The sequence below is a fragment of the Bidens hawaiensis genome, unplaced genomic scaffold (assembly GCF_021521415.1).
Source record: "Bidens hawaiensis isolate Kalapana, Puna unplaced genomic scaffold, B.hawaiensis_p1.1 tig00013539_1, whole genome shotgun sequence".
In the NCBI taxonomy this organism is placed as follows: domain Eukaryota; kingdom Viridiplantae; phylum Streptophyta; class Magnoliopsida; order Asterales; family Asteraceae; genus Bidens; species Bidens hawaiensis.
The window spans coordinates 208,142-220,614 of NW_027492149.1; the positions used below are offsets into that span (position 1 = coordinate 208,142).

At 38.5% G+C, this 12,473-nt stretch overlaps 1 protein-coding gene across 1 annotated transcript; it reads right to left on the reverse strand.

Annotated features, from left to right (window-relative positions):
- Positions 1-5,961: 5,961 nt before the first annotated feature.
- Positions 5,962-10,760, reverse strand: LOC143544370 (magnesium-chelatase subunit ChlH, chloroplastic). Its single transcript, XM_077036492.1, has 4 exons — positions 9,168-10,760; positions 8,937-9,019; positions 7,039-8,841; positions 5,962-6,942 (listed from the first exon to the last, which is right to left on the reverse strand). The coding sequence occupies exons 1-4, from the start codon at positions 10,570-10,572 to the stop codon at positions 6,088-6,090; spliced, it is 4,146 nt and encodes a 1,381-aa protein (XP_076892607.1). The 5' UTR covers positions 10,573-10,760; the 3' UTR covers positions 5,962-6,087.
- Positions 10,761-12,473: the final 1,713 nt, after the last annotated feature.

Genomic DNA, 12,473 nt, shown 5'->3' on the forward strand with positions numbered 1-12,473 from the left:
CAAACTCAATGGTTTAAGCAAGGTTTGAACCTTCAAATCCAGGCTCTGTAAAGAGTAAAGGTATGAAGCCACATCTTACGATGATCTAGGTAATGTATACAACCATATGTTAAATAACATATATAGTTTCCAATCAAGATAATGTCTTTCAAGATATTTATACATAGTTAAAACATTTAAACTCATTTAAACATATAATGGTGTAACATCGAGAAAATTCCGAGTTCAAATTGTCAACTTTCCAAAGTCAAAGGACCAAAAATGCTAAAATTCCAAACCTTAGGGTTTAAAAGGAAAAATCTGTTTTCTTGTCCTATCGCGCTACGCGACGGGGTAAAAGACAAGCCCATCGCGTATCGTGATAGGGCTTGGTCAACGCTTCTAGAAGAAGTCAACAGCGACACGCGATCGCTGTTCACTTACGTCATCGCGATGACGTGGTCTGACACGACTGGCACCAGTTCCGCCACGTGTCCACACGTGGTACACCGTCTGCCACGTGTCCCGACACGTGGCCACACATGGCACATCGTCCGCCACGTGCCAACACGTGGCACACCGTCTGCCACGTGGTAACACGTGGCAGACCTACGTTGTAACTGCGCAGAGCTACGCCGCGATACGCGACGGGTGCCCAGGAGGCCGTTGCGTACCGCGACGGGATCCAAAATTTTGCCTATAAATAGCAACATCCGGGTTTGATATTTTCACACCTCAAATCTGTTTTACTTTCTCTCTCTAGCATCTCTCTAAACCCCAAGAATCCGACCCTCGATCAATCTCGAAAACCGTGCCTTATTTCCTCGATAAATGTGTCTCGATTTTTCGTTTTGTGTACCGACGTTACCTCGAAGTTTGTGCCACCCTCCACCCACATACGACCAAGGAAGGTGTTTGTTCTCGAAAGGCGTGCCATCATTTTTCGAAGATTGGTGTTGTCATTAATCGAGAAAGTGAAGCGGCGTTGGAGTGCTGCTCAAGTTACTAAGATTTCCATAAGCCTTTAAGGTAAGGCTTAAACGCCAATGAATATAATAATGAAATATTATAAAGGCTTAAATCTTAAGTCGAGGTTATACTCGATACCTCGATAAAAGAGATATAAATATAACAAAGAAAAGAATAAAAGAATGAATTGTAAATATGTATATATGTGTGTAAGTATATATGTATATTCTTTGTTATGAAAATATTATTTGAGTAATAATGAGTATTCTTAAATAATAAAAGAAAATAATACGTTTCTTAGAGAAGAAGAAACGTCGGGTTTTTTATATATAAACTAAAGGTTTATAATTTACTTTTAAACTAAAGGTTTTCAAGTAAAAGAAATCTATGAACTAAAGGTTCATCGAGGTAGAGATATAAAATAAGACTAAAGGTCTTAAGCCGGATTGTATATCCGACTAACAAATGGTTATACTCATACTATAGGTACGAGATAGCAAGGGAAAGACCCTCGGACGGTGTTTGAAGCCGATCCCAAAGCGATAAGGTGAATACGCCCCCAAACTTTTTAAACTTGTTTTCAAATGAGTCAAACATGTTATGTGAAATTGATTACAAGGGACTACGTGTCCCTAAAACCATTATAAATGAAAGTATAAACCTAGCCCTCAGGCTGTGGTATACGTGTGTCTGGATCCTTACATATGTGGTAGTACACGATGGGCACATCGCACCACCCTAATCGTAGGACGCTTTCCTGCGGGAAGTACGATCATTGTGTATACTTACGGGTACTTAATTAAGTCGAACGTTGCGGTGTTTGCTGAGGTGAACTAGAGTAGAGACTTGAATTTATAAATGTGTTATTTAACTTTGTTATTCCTAAGCCACAATGGGCCGAGGCAGACGTAGTCTCGATGGGTAATAAAGTAAAAGAAAATATTTTAGCGTCAGCGTGTTCACCAGCATCCGTTGCTGACGTATTTTCTTACATTTTGCAGGTGAACAAGATTAGCACTTGGAGTATCGAAGTGCTACTTATATCCGATGGCTCGGATTTTGTTTTGTATAAACTTAAATATATATAATGGTGGTTTTGTAATGATAAAACGAGTTTTAACTTAAACGAGAATCTTTTATGATCCCGTCTTTTGTAATCTTTACAACTTTAATCCACAAGTTTTATAAGACTTCCGCTAATATAACGCAACTCTGATTTATTGACAAGTATGGTACCAATTGTTGGGTCGCACTCCTAGTACGAACAACGGTATGGAGTCTCGGGATGATTGGCACGTTAATATAGCTATTTTGGACTTGTACGAGCATGGGATGGGGTCTTGGGATGATTGGCACGCAAAACGGAGCAGGAGAGTGAATAAATTATTATTTGTTGTTGCTGAAACCCATCGCACTACACGACGAGGGTGAAGAAGTGTCTGTCGCGATACGGGACGAACAAAGAAAAAAATCAAAACATTTTTCCATTGCACTACATGATAGACGTGTTCCTGAAGCCGTCGCGATACGCGACGAACTTAAAAATCGTGAAAAAACGGGTTTTGACCTATATCTCTTATTTTATGAACCCTACTTCAGTATCACGTATGCACAACAATTCTGGACGATCTTGAAGGCTTCCATTTCATATCATTATCACTCTTCATGCCATTTAGACTCAAGAATTAAATACTAGATGATTACCATGTGCGACTAGTCCTTTCGAGTCTTACCCCGGTGCAGAATTATGCAACCTAGGGTTTATTGTTCTACACTTTTGATTTGATTTGAACCTTTGTAATTGACTAAGCAGTTTAGATTAAGTTGTTAATATTGTCTTGGATTCATACTTGTTAAGATTTCCTTGCATTAGTAACATTGTGAAATGAGGATTGCTATTAAAACTAGGTTTGTTAAGTTTATGAAGTGTACAATTGTTTGTGATTCATAGAGTGAAGGTTTTCTTACACTAATTACATATAATAGACGATTATTGACACTTACGATTATGAATGCATGATAATGAACCTGAAGTGTCAAATGTGTTTAATTGAAATCAAGTCAATTGTGTAGAGCGAACTCTATTGCATATTCCTGAACTCGGGTGCGATTGTCTTTCATTAATTGTTTCCAACTTGTTAAGTCATTAAGTTATTTAAATCAAATTATTGCTAGTGTGATCAACACACGACTAAATATAATAATCTTTATAATGTTAGAAATCAGTTACACTGCACACTTGTCACTTACTCTTCTTGATTCGACATCTTACTTACCCGTACTTGTACAAGTATTTAAGACTCATAATTACTTTATTTATTATCAAACCACGACATCTACGTCAACAGTGAATATGTTTATTCACTTTCAAAAGTCTAAGAATGTACATATTATTAAAGGGTTTGAATAATCCTAAAATCATTTGATACATAAGATAGCTTTTTCGGACAACACTCAGGCTACAATTACACATGTAGTTGTATCTAATCGACTCGTAAATGTGTTACAGATGATACTATAACCATGTTAGAAGTAACGCAATTGTAGTCATATGTAAAACATGTGTTGGATGGTCTAGCATGTGTGAGTTGTTGTGCATTTAGGGTCTTGTAGTCCTATCGAGATATTGAACTATTAGAAAAATGTTTCTAAATGTTTGAATGCCTATTCAAAAGCATTTCTCTAGTAATCAAGAGTAGATGGTTAACTTCAAAAGCATTTTTTCTAGTAATATCGATACTTGTACTCTTGATCATTCACAATGAAGACTTGCTCAGGTGCAACTTCATAAACATATCGCTGAAAATTGGCTCTAAAATATTGTTTTTGGTTGTTCCCTACATAACAAAAATTAAATATAACTTATTCTTTTAAATGATTAGTCACCGAAGCTCGTGTTAATGTGCATTCTTCCTCGACCGTGTAGTGCTTAGCCCTTTGTTGTTGGGATATCGATGACTCATCGACTTGTTTTTTTTCTCGTGTGAGCAGGGCCGTCCCTAAGGATTTATATACCTCGGTCGAGCTGGAAAAAAAGGCCCGTATAGTTTAAACGGGTTTTGGATACAAATTTTTTTTAGGGTGCATATTTAAAATTATTAATCATTAATCGGTTTACGCAAAACAAGATCACCAATAATTTATTCTTCAAAACGTTTTTCTAACTTCTTTGAGTATTGATTTCATTGGTATTTAGAAGAGAGGATAGAACCCAACTATTGTTTAAGGTTTCTTTTACAACATATTCTTCTAAAGAAATATTTTAAAAGAAATAAAAATGTATTGTTAAATTAAAAATTAGAGTAAGTCGTATAAATTTATAGTCAGCAAAGTTAAAAGCTTGATATAGAAAATATAATAATCATATAGAATTAGAAAAAAAAAAGTAAACGTAAAAAACTGTTAGTTATTCAAATCATTTACTCATTTAGTAATAAAAAAAACTAAAATAGATTTACATCTTAGTAATAAATATAAAATAAAAATAAATTTACAACTTAAATTAAAGTGAAAAAAGTATGCATATAAACTATAAAGTGATTGATTGTTCATTGGTGGTGTCAGAAGAGAAAAGAGAACACCACCAAGTAAAAAAATATTGTTTTTCTTCAACAACCATCTTCTTTCTCATTTTGTCTCTGCAACTCACTTCCTCCATAAAAACTTCTATCTATCGCTACTAAAAAATTAAAAAATATATAAAAATAATTCTGGGCCCCCAAAAATTACATGCCTCGGACGGTTGTCCGGCTCGCCCTACCCAAGGGCCGGCCCTGCGTGTGAGCATTTTTTTTATTGTGGATTGTGTTCGTGTTGGGGTTGGGTAAATGGAAACAATGATTGTAGTGGAGTTTGTGTATCAGGTACCCATGTCATTTGTGAATCGGGTACATCCCAACCGCCGACCCCGTATTGTTCGTATGTGTCGAACTCAAACACCGGTTGGTAAGCACCACGTTAATCCATATTTTTTATTATAAAACTTTAAAAGAATAATAATATTTTAGAGTGGTGGGATTTCAATTACAAAATATGGGGTTTGGAATGGTGTTTAAAACTGTTAGTTATTATTATTGTCATCTTCATTTGATTATTTTCATATGCAAAGAGTCGTGTAGTCGTGAAAATTAACTATTTTTTTTCCGATACAATCAAATGGCTCATATAGTCATATTTAAAGGTACGTTACGGGTGCGGGTGAGACTCAGGAACACAACACTCCACTTCTTTCTTTTCATTCTTTTTGGGTTATTGAGACTCGGAACACAACACAGTGAGACTCTGGAATACAGTTTAATTTGAAATGTTAATCGTAATCCCGCTCGGGAATACAATGCCACTGAAACTGACTGACAAACCCTAATTGACCGTCGCAGTGATAAGAATGCCTCTGCCTCCGGAGAATACCGTAACCTAGCCTTCACTTCCATGGTATACTTCTTAGTTACCCACCTACATACATTTATTCTACAGATTCTGATTATAATGATCTGATCTTCTAATTCATATTATTATTATTATTATTATTATCAACACATCAATTAATAATAGCGTGCTATGAGATTAATTCATTTCTGTACATTTAGAATCCAACCAATTCAATTACAATGCCTGCAAATTGAACATCAGTTAATAACTAGTTCTAGGGTTTTAATGCATGACAGAAGATTACATCACTAACAAAATTAATGTATAACCTACCTGAATACTTAAAATCCATCCCCAAATCTTAATATTCTTCTGATTTTAGGATTATTATTATTGTATAACCTAAATAATAAATAGTCTTAAAAACCAGATGCTGAATACTTTTCTTTTACTACGTTGGATTGAATTCTAGCTGCATTGCTACTGAATCATGAGACCTGCAATCCAGATACTGTAATTAAGATTTAAGCATCAGTTTCCTCAACATGATGATATCACAAGTGTTTAAACTCTTAATTAATCTTAAGTTTATTGACTTTACATTAAACTTTTGGTGAATCAGAGTCTTTTTGCAAACTTACACAATAATACAATGACAATTCCCATCTATTAACAAAAAAAAGGATACAGTTTGGGAACCGGGAAACAAATCATAATGTTATTACATCACATCATTTTATTATTATTATTATTATTATTATTATTATTAATTCACCGATCGATGCCTTCGATCTTGTCTTCCACCTCAGAATACAGCTGCCTTAACTTCTCAATGTTATCTTCAGTTGTATCCCAGTACCCTCGCCCGTTGGCTTCCAAGAACGTCTGCACCAGCTTCCTGAACGAGTTTGGGTTCGTGTTCATGAGCCGGTTTAACATCTCCTCATCTTTAATGAAAGTTGTGTTAGCCTCTTCGTACACCCAGTTGTCGACTTGCCCTGAGGTTGCACTCCACCCGACCGTGTTGGTTAACCGCTTCTCGATCTCACGAACGCCTTCATAACCGCTTGACAGCATCCCTTCATACCATTTCGGGTTAAGTATCTTTGTGCGTGCGTCTAGACGGACCGTCTCCGATAGGGTACGCACCTGTGCGTTCGCTGTGGTTGTGTCGGCTATGTAAGCGCTTGGTTTCTTACCGTCCTTCCTTAGGCTTCCTACAAGGTTAGTTGGGTCGGAATCAAAGTAATGGCTCACGTCGGTTAATGAAATTTCTGAAGAGTCGAGGTTTTGGAATGTGGCTTCGGCTGTACTTAAAGCCATCTCGAACACCTTTCGTTTCTCGCTCATTCCAGCACCAGGAGTGTCGCTGTCGAATGCAAATGACTTTCTGCTTAAATACATGTCTTGAAGCTGCTTCTCATCATTCCATGTTGAGTTTTCGACCGCAAGGTTTACATTTGATGAGTAGGATCCGGATGCGTTGGAGAAGATACGGGTCGCAGCCTCTCTAACATCAACACCAAGAGTCTCGGCCTGCTCGAGTGCGTGTTTTCTCACGTAGTTTTGCTCCAATGGTTCGTCCAGCTCAGCCACCATCTTCACTGCGCGGTCTAGTAGGTTCATCTGTAAGAACATATGACATATAGTAAATATACATAGCATTAGAGAAATCTGGAAATTGAACATGAAAATGGATTCAATGTGGATTGAAAGTGGTACCTGATTGATGAAGAGATCCCTGAAGACTCCAGAGCAGTTGACAACCACATCAATTCTAGGCCTTCCGAGCTCTTCGAGACTGACGGGCTCAACACGGTTGACTCGTCCCAACGAGTCTGCAACCGGCCTGCAACCAATCATCCATAGAACCTGACCCAGGGACTCACCATAAGTCTTGATATTGTCAGTCCCCCACAAGACCAATGCAACCGTCTCCGGGAACTTCCCTCCATTATCAGCCTTCTGTCTCTCGAGCAGCCGGTCCACCACCACCATTGCACTTTGCATCGCTGCTGTGGTCGGGATTGCTTGTGGGTCCAACGCGTGAATGTTCTTTCCGGTTGGTAAAACTTTTGGGTTCCTGATTGGGTCACCTCCTGGACCGGGCTCTACATACTTGCCTTCCAAAGCTTGTTTCAAACTGCCCAACTCGTTGTCCATCACAACGAGCTTCAAGCATTCACTCAAGAACTGGAACAAAACCCTAAGCTTCTCCCTATCCGCTCTGTAGAACTTGGTGTCAGACAAATACTGAATCCATGGCTCGTTTATACCGAATCCGAGGATTGAAGTCAGTTTACCCGACACGTCAACCACTTGACCCTTGCTGTTGGTGCTCCTCTGCACGAAAGCTGAAACAGCCCCTCGAGATGCATCTGTGATTTGCTTTAATAACTCCACATCCTTCAAGATACCCTTATCACTGCCTCTGTAAACATCTTCAATCTGTCTACCAACTGTCTCAGCCAGTATTGATGGAAGAGATGAGATGCCTTCTTCCGGGCGGTCCAAGGCTGCAATGTTGACCAAGGTGGCCACAGCCTCCATGGCTGACGGGGGCTCACCGATCACATGAAGTCCACATGGCAACAGTCTGGACTCGATCTCCATGATCTTGGAGTAGACCTTTCCCACAACAAGATCCCGTTCCTTGCTTGAAATCTCTGCACCTTCATCGGGAAGGTCAACATCTTTGTCAAGATTGCACTGCCTTGCTGTACTAATGATCGAGCTCACAATCTGTTGACCACGGCCCGTGTCTTTGAGAGACTGGTAAGATGAAATCAACTCACTCAACTGCTTCAAACCCTTGTAAAGACCAGCATTTTCGGCAGGTGGAGTCAAGTAACTGATGGTGTTAGCGTAGCTTCTTCTCTTGGCAATAGTGGCTTCTGAAGGGTTGTTAGCAGCATAATAATAAACATTCGGGATGTTTCCAATAAGACTGTCAGGAAAACATGCATCACTCATCCCGACCTGTTTCCCAGGCATGAACTCTAACGAACCGTGGGTCCCGAAGTGAAGAACCGCATCGGCTTTGAAGATTTTTTCAACATAAGAGTAGTAGGCTGCAAAGCCGTGATGTGGGCTAGCTGATTTAGAGAAAAGTAGCCTCATGGGATCACCCTCGTACCCGAAAGTGGGCTGGACACCAATGAACACATTTCCATATTGTTTCCCGTAAACCAAAAGGTTCTCACCATCAGAGTTCAAGTTCCCTGGCGGCTTTCCCCAGTTCTCTTCGAGTGCTGTGGCGTATGGAGTTAACTGCTGGTACTCTCTCACTCCCATCTTGTAAGCAATGTTGAGGTTGGGACTGCTGAATTGAGCTTCTTTGTCGTGAAGTACGTCTTCAATCAACTCTGCAGAAGTTGCTGGAAGCCCTTCCACGTTGTAACCGTCTCTTTTGAGGTCTTGTAAAACAGAAAAAATGGACGCAAACACGTTCAGGTAAGCAGCTGTTCCGACGTTGCCTTTGTCTGGTGGGAAACTGAACACGGTAATTGCCACCCTCTTCTCAGTCTGCAAGGTTTTATCACATTAAATCATTACATTCATAGAAGTTGAGAACTTAATGATTTGAAAGTGAATATTATATGTAATAATAGGTTATGTACCTTTGTTTTCCTCTTCAAATCTGCCCATTTAATTGCTCTAGTACACAACTGCTCTACTCTCTTGTGAAGAGCATGTGATTTTCCTGAAAAAATAGATGTCATAAGCTACTTGTCCTACAACATGTGCTTCTTAAATGCTTTTTACATAACTATAGTTAGTCAATTATATGATAATTTACTTAAATTTTACAGTAGCATAGCATGAACTTTGAAGAATTAAGAGCTATTTACCTGTTCTTGGATCACGCCCTGCAAACACGATAGGCTCCATGCCTCCATCAAGCTCTGGAAGTGCAACCTGCAAAGCAACCTGAATGGGGTGAAGCCCCAAAGTGCTGTTGAGCCACTCTTCGGTTGTCTGGAACACCAAAGGCAGTGCCACAATATAAGGTACATCAAGCTTCATCAGCGCCTCAACTGCCCTCGGGTGATCTTGCTTTGCGGGACCTCCCACCAGTGCAAACCCAGTCAGCGACACCACAGAGTTCACAAACGGCCTCTTCGTGATCGGGTCAACCAAATACTTCTCAATCGGACCCGAAAAGTCAAGCCCACCCGCGAAAATCGGAATCACTTTAGCCCCCTTCGCCTCCAGCTCCATAATCACAGCCACGTAATGACCGTCGTCACCCGTCACAATATGACTTCTTTGCAAAACCAACCCAACGACAGGAGCATTTGGATTCTTTAACTTCTCATTGGTGTCTCTTCTTGTATCATACCAGTTCAAATACTCCTTCACATCATCATACATACACGGAGCCAACGGGTGCCATATCCCATTATCCAAAAACACAACCGGATCCGAATACGACATATCCGCCCCTTTCAAAGCCGGAACGTACGACCCGGATATCATCTTCACAAAATTCACCAGATTATCCGGAGACCCACCGAGCCAAAACTGCAAACTGAGAATGTAAAGACGAGCATCCTGCGCCTTATCACTCGGCAGATACTTAAGCACCTTTGGTAAAGTCCTGACCAGCTTCAACATCTGATCCGAAAAACCCGCAGACGACTTCTTCTTATTCTTGAAAAGCTGGAAGAATGGGCTTTTGGACTGACCAAGCTGAGACATACTGAATGACCCCAATTTGTTCAGCCTCATGACCTCAGGCATTGAAGGAAACACCAACACTGCATCCATCCTGTCCCTTTGCTTCTCGACAGCCGCCTTCACTTTCAACGCCAATTCCTCGACGAATATCAACGACCCGATAAAGATATTCGCGTCCTCAAGGTCCAAACAGAAGCTTTTATAGTTATTCTCATCTCTGAGCTCTTCAACCAAATACCCCACAACTTCATAAGACGCGTACTTATTCGTCTTGTTCAACGTCCTAACCGCAGCCGACAGCGAAGACTGGTACTGTGCTTCCAACACAACATACACAATCTTAACCGTGGGAAGACCCTGCTTGTTTTCAGGAACAATTCTTCTAACCTCTTGTGTTGTTTGGGTGAAGAGACCGTTGCCCACAACGGCGCATTTCACACCGAACCCGGGCGTTCGATTGTTCGGGGCTTTCTTTGGTAGGAATGATTGTAGGAAGTAGTGTTTTTGAGAGAGTGAAGATAGTTGATCAGCTTTGGTTGTGGTTAATCTAAAGGGTGTTGACACCAATGATGCCATTCTTATACTAATAAATAAATGGGTCTATAAACTTAATATAAAGAGGGTTAAATGTGTAACTTTACCTCTGTGTGTTTGAGCTTGTGAAGCTCAGCAAGACAGCAACAATGGCGGAAACTTCAAGGCCTAAGTGACAGATAGAAACATATGATTGTGTGAGGTTTAGTTTAAGTTCTTGTGGCCTTCAGTCTGTTATTTGTTGAAGGTTAATGAAAGATATATAAGAAATGAGAGTTGCAGATATGAATGGTGTGAGGAAAAGACACGTAGGAAATGAGTGAAGTTGAGTGGTGTGTGTGTGTGATTTCACTCTGGGGGTGTGAGAGAGGAAGTGGGGACAAAATGAAATCAGAGATGATGAGATAAATGGTGATTGAAGGATGGTTTTTGGAGAGTTTTGATTGGTTGGTTTGGATTTTCAAACCCAAGGTTACGAGGAGGGTGTGGGTGTTTAGGGAGTGTGGATGATAAGGGGTGAAGTGTGTCGACAGGAGGATATTACGTCATTTTTCTTTGTGGTTGAAAGCTATTAAATTTATATTATATTATATTTTTAGTATTAAATAATCAAGAATATGACATATAAATGCTTGTTAAAGTTAAACTGGAAAACTTTGTCTTGTTATGTTAAACTGGACACTTAAAATAGTTAAAATGTTTTATTCTTTTAAACACTTACTTAGACATTAGACATGTTTAATAAGTGGGTGGCACGGTTTACGTGTTTAAAGGTAACAAGTTCAATAAAGTGAATGACACGATATGCGAACTTTTAGCACGGTTACATATAAGTAGCTTCAATAACATGAATGACACGTCATATTTGAAATATTTAATACGATTTTGATATGATCACTAAACATGATTAAGAAATAATAAGATGCCTTTAATGTGATGGAATAAGAAAAAATAGGATCAATTTTAATTTTAATTGATTTAAATGTTATAAAATTACGTCGTTATGATTAAATGGGTCATAAACGTGTGAGGTTGATCTATTAAAATTTTTAACACAATAAGTTAAATGTGTTATAACTGAGCTGAACATGTTTAGGCACTGTTTTAATCGTGTCATTAACGTGATGACCCAATTACTAGTACGCTAACACAATTTCATGTCAAGTTATGTCGTGAGCGTTTGATGTCATAAAATTTTGGACTTGTTTAAATACTCTTTTCTTACACATTTAAGATAAAAATTAAAAACTCTCATTGCTATATATACCCTGAAAGGCTTTGTAGCTTTTAAAAAATTATTTCACACTTTAAAAATATCTTTATTATTGTGTGTTTCTCATGGGGCCAGGTAAGACTTGTCTGAACCATCGGTTTCGATACAGAAGATTCAAGTACATGAAAAATATCGAACCACAACTTAATTGCTGGACCCAATATATGTATAAAAAAAAAAAAAACTTGGTGTTTTTTGTGTTTGTTTGATGTTGTAAGTTTAATGAGTTAATTAGTAGTTACTGAATATAATACTGATACATGATGATATGTTAAATTGCTAATACATTTCTTAATGATATTGATCACGAAAATATAAACAATTTATGTATGTAAATGAAAAATAGAAGTATTCACATCTTACATTTTTAGACGACCAACACCAACTAAAATGCTTAAAAGACTAGAGAACTAATTTCTTATGTGTTGAAACTCGTGAATTTTAATTCATCTTTAAATAATTATACGTCATTTTTGAAGAGATGGACTATTAGTAAAAGAAAAAAATATTTGAGTGATTTTATTGTGGTAATCTTTTAAAACACTTAAGTGTATTTGTGAGTGATAATCCAAACAAATATTAGAATTTGTAAGGCGGTCTATATCTTGATTAGAGAAAAGTACTTGATGATCTCTAGTTCTCTACCAAGAGTAATTATCACAAAGCTTAG